Genomic DNA, 17,140 nt, shown 5'->3' on the forward strand with positions numbered 1-17,140 from the left:
GTTGTTTCTGGCAGTAGCTTACTCCTCTTTTCCAATTTACAAAGAAATATGCAGGTGTACGGGGGTGTCAGGAAGAGTAATTGTAGGCTAAATAAGTGTTCGGCTTTAAAATGGTTTGGCCAAGACCTATGCATAAGTGACACCTACAACATAAAGGGATTAACGGGTAGATTGAACAGATTTCTCGCACTGTTAAGGCTGCATTACACCAGAAGATCTATCGTGCGATAGATCGTCGGGGTTACGGTTTTTGTGACGCACATCCGGCATCGCTTGCGATGCCGGCCTGTGTGACACCTCCTAGCGACGCAGTATCGCTCACAAATCGTGAGTCGTGTACTGGTCGCTAGGTTTCGTAATATCGTTTAATTTAATTGTTCATCGTTCCCGGGTTAGCACACGCCGCTCCGTGTGACACCCCGGGAACGATGAACATCGCTTACCTGCGACCCGCGGCTCTCACCGGCTATGTGGAAGGAAGGAGGTGGGCGGGATGTTTACGGCCGTGTAACGTCGCTGTGACGCCGAACGTCCCTCCCACTCCAGGAAGTGGACGTTCGCCGCCCACAGCGAGGTCGGACGGGAGGTAAGTACGTGTGACGGGGGGTTACCGACTTTGTCCGCCACGGGCAGCGATTTGCCCGTGACGCAAAAAGGACGGGGGCGGGTACAATCGATTGTGAAATTGCACAATCGGTCATACCGTGTAAAGCAGCCTTTACTTTTATGACGTACTGCAAATTACCCTGCACCGATGTCCTCCAGAAGGATCATGTGTCCGTGTATACCAGGGATTCTCAACTACAGTCCTCAGGACCCACCAACAGATCATGTTTTCAGGTTTCCCCTCAATATTAGACAGAGAATAATTCCACAACCTGTGCAACATTAAGGAAATCCTGAAAATCTGATTGAGGAAAACCTAAAAACATGATCTGTTGGTGGGTCTTGAGGACTGGAGTTGAGAATCCCTGGTGTATACCATCCTGCGACTCTGAGGTGTCAATCAGTCATTAAACTATAACTAACAACTTGTATAACGATAATTGATGATTAGTGATTATGAATATTATGTGAATGACCTAATTAGAGACCGTAATTCAGAAAAATGAGCGAGAGGATGACTGCTTGAAACGGCCACACTAATTGCTATGATAATCCTCTCGTTCTTCAACATCTACATCCCCTTCATAGAGGTTAGGAGAAAGAAAAAAATGTGCAAACTGCTGGCTGGCAGAATGGTGTGCCCGGGAAATACTGTCATAATCCCAGCAATTCATCAAACACATTCCTTACATTCTCCAGTTTGTAGTGTTGATTTTTCTAATAAGCATTTGTACAGTACAAGACTATCGAAGGTGCTTGGGCGGTGGCACACAGAAGCCACTACTGAGCGGCACGTTCTCGAGGCTTCATCGCTTTAGAAAATGCTCATATACTCTATGAAATATCAAACTTTTTTTGTACATCTGTGTACTGTGGCATTACTCTGTTAGGCTATGTTTACATGTCCTGTGGTCATCCATTAGATCGGATCCGTTGGGAAACTGATTTCTGCCGGATCTGTTTTCTTTTTTTTTAACATGAGAATCTATGGACAACGGATCTGTTTACGGATCTACTTAGCCATCTGTTGTAATTGTATTTGTAATGGATCTGTTAAATTGATCCTGTCACGAGATTTTAGCCTTTTAAACTAAAACTAGCACCTTAAGCAGCGTCTGTGCTGCACTCCATAAGGTGCACGATACCACCTGACCCCCCCCCCCCCTGTAGACCACACAAATAGCTTTATAAAAATCTCCCGCCCTGTATGTAAATTGTCTGGTCCGGTGGGCTTCAGATGGGCTTCCTAATCTGCGCCTCCTGTCCCTCCTTTTATCGTCCTCTTTTGCTGATTGACATGGCTGACACCTCAGGGACCATCCACATAGGCAGGCAAAATCGTGCATCTGCGCAGATATATTCCCGGCTTGCACAGGCAAACATTGCTCTGCTCTATTGCAGGCACAGCCGACAACATAGGTGCGCCTGCACGAACTGGCACAGGTGCCAGATTTTGCCTGGCGATATGGATGATGTCATCCGCTTCATCCACATCGCCGGGCGAAATCTCGCACCTGCGCAGAGAACTTGCTGGTTTGCGCAAGCGCACCTATGTTATTGCTTCTGCCTGCAAAAGGGCAAAGCAAAGTGCGCCTGCGCGAGCCGGGAATATGTCTGCAGAGACGTGAGATTTTACCTGCCTACGTGGATGGCGTCCAAGGCGTCATCCACGTCAATCAGCACAAGAGGACGGCGAAAGGAGGGACAGGAGGCGCAGATTAGGACGCCTATCGGACCGAACCGGGCAATTTACAGACAGGGTGGGAGATTTTCTAAAGGTATTTGTGGCATCTACAGAGGGATCGGGGGTAATGTGCTCCTTTATAGAATGCAGCAGAGGCGCTGCTTAAGATGCTAGTTTTAGTGTAGAAGACCAAAATCTAGTGACAGGTTCCCTTCAACAGATCCGTTACAAATGGAAGATAAATAGCAACCAGTTAACAGATCCGTTGTCTGTAGACTCCACATGTTAAAAACAGATCCGGCCAACATCCATTATTTAACAACGGACAAAAAAGTTGTGTTTGCAGAACTTTTTTTCCAAATGGATCTCTAAGGGCGCGCTCATACATCCGGCTTTTCGCCAGTTTGACGGATGCGGCGCACGCCAGTACAGTGTATACAGTACAGTGGCAGCGCAACAAGCGCCAGTCACATGCTGTCATGTGACCGGAGCATGTGACCCGGAAGTTGCGGCGCTGCCACTGTACTGTATCATAATGTACTGGCAAGCGCCGCATCCGTCAAACTGGCGAAAAGCCGGATGTGTGAGCGCGCCCCTTAGACATCCGTGATGTTGGATGACTACAGGACATGTGAACTCAGCCTTATTCCTTCTGGAAAAAATAAATAACTAAATTACCGTAACTACTTTGTGTAACCCTATGTCTGATGATTGTGTGCCCCCGCACCAACTGAGCTATGTCAGGGGTCATACTACCCACTGACAAAAGGAAACAGCCACTTATTAACTGATTTGTACTTTTTAGGTATAGCTGAGGGGTTCTAAGAAACACATGGGTTCTAAGAAAAAAAGATTTGATATCTGTTTAAACAGTAGCTCACTCACAGGTTTATTGCCATTTTAGCAAGTTATCACCTATTTTAGGGGACAGCTTATACCTCACTGATCCCTGGGGGTCTTATGTGTGGGACCCTCACCAATCTGTGTCCTATTTAAACTGAGTGATGGCCAATTATGCGTACCACCGCGCTCTTCATGGTCTATTGGAGATACTGAGGACAGCGCCTCGTTCTTGGATCGTGGGTATCCCCAGTAATCAGAAACTATCCCCTATGGATAGAGAAAATGCAAAGAAATATACTTTTAAAAAAAGAGTGGTCACTTGTCCTAAATATGTAATATTTCATCTGTTATTCTGAATCTAACGTTGTTTATCTTTGGTTCTTGCACCTCTCCATTTCTAAGATATGACTCCCTTCTTCCTTTTGTATAAATCTAACCATTTCAGCCAACTGAGCGTGGTGCTCAAAAATCCATCTGTAGAGAAGTGTTGAGGATCATGCCCATTGGACTTAAAGGGAATCTGTCAGCAGGTTTTTGCTATGTAATCTGAAGACAGCATGCTGTAAGGGTTAATACTGAGAATTCAGGGATGCCTGTCTTGTCATGGTCCGATCTGTTGTTTATTTGCTATGTTTGTTTTAGCAGCAGGACTTCTCATTGCATAGACTACAAAGCCGCCCTCTCCTCTGATTTGACACCTCACTGTCAATGTACAATCTCTATAGAGAGCCTGGTGTGGGCGGGGGCAGCTCTCTCAGCTCTACTACATGGCTAAATCTAAAAGCTCTGATTGTATCAGAACGGCTGCAGCCAGTAATCTAAGTAATATACCATTGGATTCAGGATCTCTTTGCCTACATTATTCTGCTCTCAGATGAGGTAGCAAAAACCTGCTGACAGATTCCCTTTAAAAAACTAAATTTACATACAGGGAAGAAGGGGTCATATTTTAGGACTGGAGAGGCATAGGAATAAAAGAAAACCAATTCATGAGAACAATGGTGTTTCCAGTTAAAAAAAAATAAAAAAAAACATATCTGTGGCTCTATTTTCTAAGGCTATGTGCACACACTCCAGATTTTGTGCATTTTTTTGCATCACATCTGCACCTTCTGGCAGAAAAATCCACCAAAAAAGACATGCGGTTTTAGTGCAGTTTTTTTCCCCATGCATTTTTTAGTGAAGTCAATGGCTGGAAGGACTAAAATACACAGGAAAAAATACCCCAACAATTGATATGCTGCAGTTTTTTTTCTGCACCAAAACCTGCAAGGTAAAAAAAGCAACATGTGCACAGCACTTCAGAAATCTCATAGACTTTCCTGTCTTTATGATAGACATGCAAATATTGGTCCAGATTTCTCAAAAAAATAAACAACAAAAAAACGCATCAAAAAATGCACAGTGTGCACAGGCTCTAAATGTTTACTGAGGTCATAAGGACACGTTATTATGTCTACAGCCAGGTTTACAGACGGGTTTTGGTTGAATAAAGATTTTGTGTCTTAAAATCTGCAATCTATTTTTATAAATGACACTGACATATCAGAGAGCTGGAGATGGAGTAATCCCAGCAGCCAGGTAGCAACGGTGCCGACAAAACTGATCCTGGCACCCAGGCAAGAAGAAACACAAGAGACCCTGCCTAGGACCGATTGCTCCTCGGGGGCAGGCAAAACTACAGTTTAAGTATCAATACAGAGCAGTTATTAATTTGCTGACTGGATATTGTGCAGGCAGAAGTGCTTGCTTTAACATGCATTCTGACGTGAATTTTCAAAGTTAAGCCTGCTTTACACGGGACGACCGATTGTGCGATTTCACAATCCATCGTATCCACCCCCGTCGTTTTTGCGTCTCGGGCAATTCGCTGCCCGTGGTGCACAAACTCGTTTAACCCCCATCACACGCACTTACCTTCCGGACGACCTCGCTGTGGGCGACGAACGTCCACTTCCTGAAGTGGGAGGGACGTTCGGCGTCACAGCGACGTCACACGGCAGCCGGCCAATAGAAGCGGAGGGGCGGAGATGAACGGGACGTAAACATCCCACCCACCTACTTCCTTCCGCATAGCCGGCGGGTGCCGCGGGACGCAGGTAAGCTGCTGAACATCGTTCCCGGGGTGTCACACGGAGCGGCGTGTGCTACCCCGGGAACGATGAGCAACCGGCGCCATTTTAATTAAACGAGATTATGAAACCGAGCGACGAGTACACGACTCACGATTTGTGAGTGATACTGCGTCGCTCGGAGGTGTCACACAGCCCGACGTCTCAAGCGATGCCGGATGTGCGTCACAAAAATCGTGACCCCGACGATCTATCGCACGATAGATCGTCTCATGTAAAGCACCCTTAAGTACATTAGGCACATCAATGTCATAAAGCGGGGGGACCCCTTCTACGATGTCCAGATCTCAGTAGGGTATAAGATTATGGCTTGTCTTTATGAGATAATGATAAGAGTTTGACACACAGACATTTTTATGTTATCTGTAAAAGTTTTCCCTTGCTTAAGTGGAAAATTGGAGACCACGTCAAGCCATGTCCGAGAGGCTGGGAGCAGCTCTTACATCAGTTTCTCCCTCCTTCTTATAAAGGGAGGTCTTCCATGTTCTTTAAAGGGAACCAATCACCAGGATTTCCCTATATAACCTAAAGTCAGTGCTATACTGGCACTATCAGGCTGATTATATATATATATACACAGTACAGACCAAAGGTTTGTACACACCTTTTCATCTCTAGAACAACTATTAAGAGGAGACTTTGTGCAGTAGGCCTTCATGGTAAAATAGCTGCTAGGAAACCACTGCTAAGGACAGGCAACAAGCAGAAGAGACTTGTTTGGGCTAAAGAACACAAGGAATGGACATTAGACCAGTGGAAATCTGTGCTTTGGTCTGATGAGTCCAAATTTGAGATCTTTGGATCCAACCACCGTGTCTTTGTAGAAAAGGTGAACAGATGGACTCTACATGCCTGGTTCCCACCATGAAGCATGGAGGAGGAGGTGTGACGGTGTGGGGGGGCTTTGCTGGTGACACTGTTGGGCATTTTTTCAAAATTGAAAGCATACAGAACCAGCATGGCTACCACAGCATCTTGCAGCGGCGTGCTATTCCATCCGGTTTGCGTTTAGTTGGACCATCATTTATTTTTCAACAGGAGAATGACCCCAAACAGACCTCCAGGCTGTGTAAGGGCTATTTGACTAAAAAGGAGAGTGATGGGGTGCTACGCCAGATGACCTGGCCTCCACAGTCACCAGACCTGAACCCAATCGAGATGGTGTGGGGTGAGCTGGACCGCAGAGTGAAGGCAAAAGGGCCAACAAGTGCTAAGCATATCTGGGAACTCCTTCAAGACTGTTGGAAGACCATTTCTGGTGACTACCTCCTCTTGAAGCTCATCAAGAGAATGCCAAGAGTGTGCAAAGTAATAATGAAAGCAAAAGGTGGCTACTTTGAAGAACCTAGAATATAAGACATATTTTCAGTTGTTTCACACTTTTTTAAGTATTTCATTCCACATGTTTTAATTCATAGCTTTGATGCCTTCAATGTGAATCTACAATTTTCAAAGTCATGAAAATAAAGAAAACTCATTGAAGGTGTGTCCAAACTTTTGGTCTGTACTGTAGAGATATATATATATATATATATATATATATATATATATATATATATATATATATATATCTTTAATTGTTAGCTAGAATGTATAGTTTTTGAAACACAAGCAAGTAAAGCTTGTAAAATGTACAGCTTTTTGATTGGCAGCAGCTGCAGAGCATGTAATAGCTGGGGTGGGTTTTGATAGTGATTCCCGCCCCCCTGCCTGTCTCTCCTCCCACTATCTATTATTTATGTTAATTCCATTATAGAAGGTTGCGGCTATAAATCATGGTGGCTAGAAGGACCTGTGCTGACTTCATACCTATGTGACGAGAAGGGGCGAGGTCTCAGCCAACAGAAATTGTTGCTTACTGGTATCAGCTATGTTGGCTGAGGCCCCCCCCATACTGGTCACATGAGCATGATGTCAGCACAGGTCCTTCTAGCCACCATGATTTATAGCCACAATTATTAGTAAAACACCTCTATAATGGAATTTGCATAAATAACAGATAGGGGGAGGACGGACAGGCAGGTGGGTGGAAATCACTATCAAAATCCACCCCAGCTATTAGCTGCTGCTAATCAAAAAAACTTAATTTTACAAAGTTTACTTGCTTGAGTTTCAAAACCTATACATCCTAGCTGACAACTAAAGGTATGTATAGAATCAAGTAATAAAGTAATTGTTTAGCTCACCACTCCATGTGTTGCTCAGCAGCTCCTAGTCCAGTGCTCGGATCCAATGGTTTGGCATCCACACGTGCAACTTCAATCCAAGGAAGGGGGGAGGGGAGGAAAAATCCAGCACCGATGTAAAATTTCCTATTTATTCCAGCAATTTAAAACATGTGCAATTACAACTTACGCGTTTCGCAGAGACAAAAAAGCTCCTTATTCATAGGCAACAACCTTTTTTTTGTCTCTCCGAAACGCGTAAGGCGTAATTGCACATGTATCCATGTTTTAAATTGCTGGAATAAATAGGAAATTTTACTTCGGTGCTGGATTTTTTCCTCCCCTCCCCCCCTTCCTTAGATTGATGTGGTATAGTCATATGGTATATCAGATATGGTATATCAGCCTGATAGTGCCAGTATAGCACTGGCTTTAGGTTATATAGGAAAATCCTGGTGACTGGTGTGCTTTAATATGGATCTTGATGAGAAAAGCCCTTCAAATGTGTTCTCAAAGGAGAGCGGAGAATGTAGCGCTATAATAAAAGCGTTGCGTGTCAACCATGACGATTTGGTCATTTATGGGTTAATGTTTCACAATCATATCGGTCATCATCAATTCTAATGAGACATTAATTCCTACCATCCTCCACAATGTCTGGAGTATTTGGGAAGTCATCACCGTTACTCCTTTGCCGGAGCAGATGGAGGACAATTGTGTCCTGACAGTTCCCGGACAGCGTCCATGCGCCTGACACCCAAGAAGAAGCGCCGCGAGTAACAGCGTCCAAGTCACATCCAGCCACGCCGGCTGCGGCACGTCCCTTCAATACCCAGAAAATATTTTCATCAAATCTCAGTCCCCAAACTTCCCTCCAGCCTCCGCCATCACACTCCATCGCTCCGCTCACGTATTGATCTTGGAATACCCAGGAGAAATGCTTTATGTATTAAGAAGTGGAAAAATCTGCCAGTTTTCTACCACTCTCATGTATAATACATGAATACACTGACACCTTTGAAACACATTCTGAGCGCTGAACTCCGAGCATCGCTAATATTCACACATTTCACCAGGAGTAAGGATAATCTACAGAATGGAAGCAAGGGGCACCGAGGTGGGGCACAGCCCCGTCCTGGCACGGGCCACCCGTCAGTCCATAGACGGCCCTTCTTCAGGAGACTATTAAGGATTCTTTTTATTTATTTATTATAATTTCTTACAAAACACCATTAATTCCATAGCACTTTACAGACATGATCATCCCTGTCCCATTGGGGCTCACATTCCCCATCATTATGTCTTTGGAGTGTGGGAGGAAAGCGGAGAACCCGGGGGAAACCCACACAAACACGGGGAGAACATACAAACTCCTTACAGATGTCATCTTTGGTGGGATTTGAACCCAGGACCCCAGCGCTGTAAAGCAACAGTGCTAATCACTGAGCCACCATACGGTGCTAACAACTGAGGCACCCTACATTTCTAACCACTAAGCCAGTGTATAATGCTAATCACTGAACCACCGTAGAGTGCTCACCACTGAGCCACCATACAGTGCTAACCACTGAGCCACCACACTGTGCTAACCACTGAGCCACCATACAGTGCTAACCACTGAGCCACCATACAGTGCTAACCACTGAGCCACTGTACAGTGTTAACCACTGAGACACCATACAGTGCTAACTACTGATTCACTGTACAGTGCTAACCACTGATTCACCGTACAGTGCTAACCACTAAGACACCATACAGTGCTAACCACTGAGTCACCGTACAGTGTTAACCACTGAGACACTATACGGTGCTAACCACTACAGTGCTAAGCTTCAAGAGGAACCTGAAGACCCACCTCCTCCGACAAGCCTACAACCTGCCGTAACCCTCAGCCTGATAAAGCACCGCACGACCATCTGTACCCTCACCTACTGTATCCTCACCCATCCCTTGTAGACTGTGAGCCCTCGCGGGCAGGGACCTCTCTCCTCCTGTACCAGTCTGTGCCTTGTATTGTTTATGATTATTGTACTTGTCCCTATTATGTATACCCTTTCACATGTAAAGCGCCATGGAATAAATGGAGCTATAATTAAAAATAATAATAATAATAATAATAATAATAACCACTGAGACACCGTACAGTGCTAACCATTGAGACACCATACAGTGCTAACAACCAAGGCATCATATAGTGCTAACCACCGAGCCACCATACAGTACTAATTAGTGAGCCACTATATAGTGCAAATCACTGAGACACCATAAAGTACAAATCACTGAGCCCCCATACAGTGCTAACCACTGAGCCACTGTATAGTGCTAACCACTGAGACACCATACAGTGCTAACCACTAAGTTGTTGTACAGTGCTAACCACTGAGACACCATACAGTGCTATCACAGCCTACGTACAGAGCTAAGCACTGAATCACCATATAGTGCAAACCACTGAGACACCGTATAGTGCTAACCACTGAGCCATCATACAGTGCTAACCACTGAGCCACTGTGCTGCCCAGCTCTGTTTTACTCTGGCTTCAAATGAACTGAGCACCCTATCAGTACAATTCTAATAATGTTTTGGACAGCATAGTGCATTCAAAGGGATGAGAAGGGATAAGTACAAGTCGAAATAAAAGGAGCCAACATTATAATATAAGTGAAATAGCTACAGGATTTATAAGAGAGTGAGAGATATGAGATAGATAGATAATGGATACATAGATAATGGATAGATAGATAGTGATGTGAGCGAATGTCATAGACTTCGAGAAAGAAAACTATGATAAGTCATGGACTTCCATAGCCCCCCATCCCAGATGTGGCCCCCCCAATCCCCACCCTGGATATGCCCCATCATAAGCCATGGACTTCCATAGCCCCCATCCTAGGAGTGCCCCCACAGTCCCCACCCTGGATGTGCCCCATCCATCCTTCCTACAGTCCCCACCCACCATCCCCACAGCCCCAGCCCCTAATGTACACTTGCTTTGGCAAAACTAATTTGTATTTGGTCCTGCCAATAAAGCTTATTTGATTTGATTTGATAGAGGGATAGATAGATAGATAGATAGAGGGATAGATAGATAGGATAGAGGGATAGATAGGATAGAGGGATAGATAGATAGAGGGATAGATAGATAGGATAGAGGGATAGATAGGATAGAGGGATAGATAGATAGAGGGATAGATAGATAGGATAGAGGGATAGATAGGATAAAGGGATAGATAGATAGAGGGATAGATAGATAGAGGGATAGATAGATAGAGATAGATAGATAGATAGATAGATAGATAGAGGGATAGATAGATAGGATAGAGGGATAGATAGATAGGATAGAGGGATAGATAGATAGGATAGAGGGATAGATAGATAGATAGATAGATAGATAGATAGATAGATAGATAGATAGATAGATAGATAGAGGGATAGATAGATAGATAGATAGATAGAGGGATAGATAGATAGATAGATAGATAGAGGGATAGATAGATAGGATAGAGGGATATATAGATAGAGGGATAGATAGATAGATAGATAGATAGATAGATAGATAGATAGATAGAGGGATAGATAGATAGATAGAGGGATAGATAGAGGGATAGATAGATGGCCCCCCCAATCCCCACCCTGGATATGCCCCATCATAAGCCATGGACTTCCATAGCCCCCATCCTAGGAGTGCCCCCACAGTCCCCACCCTGGATGTGCCCCATCCATCCTTCCTACAGTCCCCACAGCCCCAGTCCCTAATGTACACTTGCTTTGGCAAAACTAATTTGTATTTGGTCCTGCCAATAAAGCTTATTTGATTTGATTTGATAGAGGGATAGATAGATAGATAGATAGATAGATAGAGGGATAGATAGATAGAGGGATAGATAGAGGGATAGATAGATAGAGGGATAGATAGATAGATAGATAGATAGATAGGATAGAGGGATAGATAGATAGATAGATAGATAGATAGATAGATAGATAGATAGATAGATAGATAGATAGATAGATAGATAGATAGATAGATAGAGGGATAGATAGATAGATAGATAGATAGATAGGATAGAGGGATAGATAGATAGAGGGATAGATAGAGGGATAGATAGATAGAGGGATAGATAGATAGAGGGATAGATAGATAGAGGGATAGATAGATAGGATAGAGGGATAGATAGATAGATAGATAGATAGATAGATAGATAGATAGATAGATAGATAGATAGATAGATAGATAGATAGATAGATAGAGGGATAGATAGATAGGATAGAGGGATAGATAGATAGATAGATAGATAGATAGATAGATAGATAGATAGATAGATAGATAGATAGATAGATAGAGGGATAGATAGATAGATAGATAGATAGATAGAGGGATAGATAGATAGGATAGAGGGATATATAGATAGAGGGATAGATAGATAGATAGATAGAGGGATAGATAGATAGGATAGAGGGATAGATAGATAGATAGAGGGATAGATAGAGGGATAGATAGAGGGATAGATAGAGGGATAGATAGATGGCCCCCCCAATCCCCACCCTGGATATGCCCCATCATAAGCCATGGACTTCCATAGCCCCCATCCTAGAAGTGCCCCATCCATCCTTCCTACAGTCCCCACAGCCCCAGCCCCTAATGTACACTTGCTTTGGCAAAACTAATTTGTATTTGGTCCTGCCAATAAAGCTTATTTGATTTGATTTGATAGAGGGATAGATAGATAATGGATAGATAGAGGGATAGATAGATAATGGATAGATAGATAGATAGATAGATAGATAGAGGGATAGATAGAGGGATAGATAGAGGGATAGATAGAGGGATAGATAGAGGGATAGATTGAGAGATAGATAGATAGAGGGATAGATAGAGGGATAGATAGATAGATAGATAGATAGAGGGATAGATAGATAGATAGATAGATAGATAGATAGATAGATAGATAGATAGATAGAGGGATAGATAGATAGAGGGATAGATAGATAGAGGGATAGATAGATAGAGGGATAGATAGATAGAGGGATAGATAGATAGATAGAGGGATAGATAGATAGAGGGATAGATAGATAGATAGAGGGATAGATAGATAGAGGGATAGATAGATAGATAGATAGATAGATAGATAGATAGATAGATAGGAGGACCGACATCAACACCTCACAGAAACTGACCACGTACCAGAGACTACAGAGAGACTACAGACTGGCCCCGTATCTGGAGAAAATCCCGGACCCCAGAGACCGCAGGACCCTGAGCCGATATAGACTCAGTGCCCACAGTCTAGCCATCGAATCCGGACGTCACAAGCAGAGCTACAAGCCCAGGGAGGACAGACTGTGCCAACACTGTGACCTGGAGGCCGTGGAGGATGAAACCCACTTCCTGCTACACTGCACCAAGTACTCAGCAGTGAGGGACACTCACTTCAGGAGACTCTCCCATCTCTTCCCGGATTTCAGCTCCATGAAGGAGGAAGAGAAAATATATATCCTGCTGGGGGAAGAAGAGAGCGCAGTGGAGATAGCAGCGCGGTATGTGAGCGAATGCCATAGACTTCGAGAAAGAGAACTATGATAAGTCATGGACTTCCATAGCCCCCCATCCCAGATGTGGCCCCCCAATCCCCACCCTGGATATGTCCCATCCACCGTTACCACAGTCCCACCGTGGATATGCCCCATCATAAGCCATGGACTTCCATAGCCCCCATCCTAGAAGTGCCCCCACAGTCCCCACCCTGGATGAGCCCCATCCATCCTTCCTACAGTCCCCACCCACCATCCCCACAGCCCCAGCCCCTAATGTACACTTGCTTTGGCAAAACTAATTTGTATTTGGTCCTGCCAATAAAGCTTATTTGATTTGATTTGATTTGATAGATAGATAGATAGATAGATAGATAGAGGGATAGATAGATAGAGGGATAGATAGATAGAGGGATAGATAGATAGAGGGATAGATAGATAGATAGATAGAGGGATAGATAGATAGACAGATAGATAGATAGAGGGATAGATAGATAGAGGTATAGATAGATAGAGGTATAGATAGATAGATAGAGGGATAGATAGATAGATAGATAGATAGATAGAGGGATAGATAGATAGAGGGATAGATAGATAGATAGAGGGATAGATAGATAGATAGATAGATAGATAGAGGGATAGATAGATAGAGGGATAGATAGATAGATAGAGGGATAGATAGATAGATAGATAGATAGATAGAGGGATAGATAGATAGAGGTATAGATAGATAGAGGGATAGATAGATAGATATAGATAGATAGATAGATAATGGATAGATAGATAGATAGATAATGGATAGATAGATAGATAGATAATGGATAGATAGATAGATAATGGATAGATAGATAGATAGAGGGATAGATAGATAGATAGATAGATATAGATAGATAGATAGATAATGGATAGATAGAGGGATAGATAGATAGATAGATAGATATAGATAGATAGATAGATAGATAGATAATGGATAGATAGAGGGATAGATAATGGATAGAGGGATAGATAGATAGATTGATTCTGGCAACGTTTCACTTCCAATATCTGAACCTCTTTCAAGAAATAAAAGTTCCCATATTGGCAGTGAGAGCTCTCCAGCCTGGGCTTATAAATAAAGAATGACCTTTGGTGCACTCTTTTGGGGTTCCCTCCAGTTTTTCTTCTTTATCTGGGTGGTCTGCTATCTATCGGGGAGACTTACACCTGCATTTCTTAAAGGTGCCACTCTCTTTTTCTAAATACAGACCGATAGATATGTGATAGCAATGAGGGACATGGACATGACGTGTCTTCTGTGGTCTTCACTGTCGTTACCTATTTTCCTCACTCGTCTTTTTATGAAACTGACCCAAGAGGTGGACACACATCTCCTAAGGTTGATGATCAATGTTTGATAGGTGAACTGTACAATGATCTATTGCTTAAGCTGACTGGCGACTGACATGTAATCTCCTGGAAAGACATTGGCCGTTTCTGATCATCCCTAGTCCTCAAAAGCGGTTTCCTTGAAGGAACCTTTCAGCTCAGGTCCTTCTTTGACCCGGTGTCACTGGACGTGGTCAGTTTGAACAAATGTAATGCAAATGTCAATATGGCTGAAAATGTGCATGAGACAGAAGTGATGATCATGTGTCCGTTGTACAACTGGCAGTAGCGGGACCTCATGGGTTATTGGGGTCCCCGTCTGTAGTTTAGAGAAGAAAAACAGAGTCCTGCATGCAAAACGTATTCTTCCGTTCTAAACCCTGGACACTAGACAGATCCCAAAGTAACCAGTGGTGCCCGCTGCTTCTCATTGCAAAACTGGTGTAACGGGTCTCTTATTGCTAAATAATATAATAAATAAAACGGAACCAACAAACGCAGTGTCTGAAAGGATGTGTGAACAGAGCCCTATGTGACAGCATCTGTACCACAGGACTATATGAGGCAGAGATAGGGGTGAACAGTCACTGTTAGTTGAGTGAGCACTGCTATGCCTGGATGCTCAGTACTCACAACTAGTGATGAGCGGGCACTACCATGCTTAGGTACTCGGAACTAGTGATGAGCGGGCACTACCATGCTCAGGTGCTCAGTACTAGTAACTAGTGATGAGCGGGCACTACCATGCTCGGGTGCTCAGTTCTTGTAACTAGTGATGAGTGGGCACTACCATGCTCGGGTGCTCAGTACTTGTAACTAGTGATGAGTGGGCACTACCATGCTCGGGTGCTCAGTACTTGTAACTAGTGATGAGTGGGCACTACCATGCTCGGGTGCTCAGTACTTGTAACTAGTGATGAGTGGGCACTACCATGCTCGGGTGCTCAGTACTGGTAACTAGTGATGAGTGGGCACTACCATGCTCAGGTGCTCAGTACTGGTAACTAGTGATGAGCGGGCACTACCATGCTCAGGTGCTCGGTACTCGTAACTAGTGATGAGCGGGCACTACCATGCTCAGGTGCTCGGTACTTGTAACTAGTGATGAGTGGGCACTACCATGCTCAGGTGCTCGGTACTAGTAACTAGTGATGAGTGGGCACTACCATGCTCGGGGGACTCGGTACCTGTAACCAGCAGTTGGACACTCGGATGGGCGCCACTCAGGTACTGAATATAATGGAAGTGAATGGGACTTTTGCAGGTTTTGTGTGACTATATTTATATATACGCTCTCTATATACTTGTACTATGAATTGTATATTGTTCTTTATCTGCTGGCTACACTGCTGAGATGCAGAGCTGCTGCTGATGGATGGATAGGACAGAATATGCCACACATTAACACATTTTGTTTTTTCCCCCACTTGGTCTCTAGTTCTGAGCCCTGTGATATTGGGAGGTCACGGACTATGTTGGCGGCATCAGGTGCCCCTCACCCCAGCCTGCCCCTACCTGCTGCAGAGTCCGGGCTGTCCTTGTCGGTTCTGCCGTGCTCTGGCGCCCCCTGCTGCCGGTCGTTATTACACAAGCCCTGGTCCAGCCTGGCCTCGGCGCTGTTGCAGCAGTAGCGCAGTACACAGGTCCCACAGCAGATGGTGGCATCATCCCCATCAAACCTCTCCGGACACTGGTAGCCGTCCCTCCACACGTCCTGCGCGTCCGTCCACCCGTGACAATACTCCCCAGTCCCCCGGGCAGCTGCCAGCAGGAAGGAGGCGGCTGTGAGCAGTGCCAGGGGGGAAGCCTCAGCCCACATGACGGGCACCGATAGTGACAAGTCGCAGGTGGCACCAGCTATTACTCCTGGAGACTTTATTGTCGCAGTTCTGCTTCAAGTAGAAGAAATAATCCCGGAGTCAAGAAGTTTTCCCAAAGTGTGTGGAGTAAATGTCGCAGTGGAGAGATGACGGCTGCAGCGGCTGTCCTGCGCCCACCATGTACAGCGGCTTCAGGGGACGCGCATCCCAGCTGCCAAGTGTCCTGCCCAAACGGGAGGGTGCCGCGTCCCCGCCAGCATCCTGCCCACAGAGTGCCGCTATCCTGCGGGGAGGAGAGCCCGGAGCAGACGCAGAGGGGACAGCACAGAGTGCCGCTATCCTGCGGGGAGGAGAGCCCGGAGCAGACGCAGAGGGGACAGCACAGAGTGCCGCTATCCTGCGGGGAGGAGAGCCCGGAGCAGACGCAGAGGGGACAGCACAGAGTGCCGCTATCCTGCGGGGAGGAGAGCCCGGAGCAGACACTGAAGGGACAGCAGAGAGTGCCGCTATCCTGCGGAGAGGAGAGCCCGGAGCGGACACTGAAGGGACAGCACAGAGTGCCGCTATCCTGCGGGGAGGAGAGCCCGGAGCAGACACTGAAGGGACAGCAGAGAGTGCCGCTATCCTGCGGGGAGGAGAGCCCGGAGCAGACACTGAAGGGACAGCAGAGTGCGAGTGCGGCCAGGTGTCAGCGGGCACTGGCGGGGCAGAGCGGCTCCGAGGCAGCTGGAGCGCCCCGTCCTCCTCCTCCTCCTGTCCATCCTCCTGTCCATCCTCCTCTCCTCCTCCGCCTCCTCCTCAAGTGCATGTGCACTCCCCCTGCTGCCACTTCCCAGCTGCCAGGGCATGCTGCAGCTTCTAGTGCCACAGCATTCCACTGCAGGGAGTTCTAGAAAGTAAATTCACACCGGGTCCTAAATCTGTGACACTACATAGTAAAAACTCAAAATAGAATAATAAATACTAATAGTAATGGCAGTATTGGAATGATTACT

The 17,140-nt window shown here is 45.3% G+C and overlaps 1 protein-coding gene across 1 annotated transcript in view; it reads right to left on the reverse strand.

Moving 5' to 3' along the window:
• The window catches only part of SHISA2 (shisa family member 2), a 45,898-nt gene extending 28,989 nt beyond the window's left edge, over positions 1-16,909 (reverse strand). Inside the window, exon 1 of the mRNA XM_075337375.1 lies at positions 15,841-16,909. Coding sequence (XP_075193490.1) covers positions 15,841-16,144 — 304 coding nt within the window. The 5' untranslated portion in view covers positions 16,145-16,909. The remainder of the gene's footprint in view (positions 1-15,840) is intronic.
• Positions 16,910-17,140: the final 231 nt, after the last annotated feature.

This window comes from Anomaloglossus baeobatrachus, chromosome 2 (assembly GCF_048569485.1).
Source record: "Anomaloglossus baeobatrachus isolate aAnoBae1 chromosome 2, aAnoBae1.hap1, whole genome shotgun sequence".
NCBI classification, from domain to species: Eukaryota; Metazoa; Chordata; class Amphibia; order Anura; family Aromobatidae; genus Anomaloglossus; species Anomaloglossus baeobatrachus.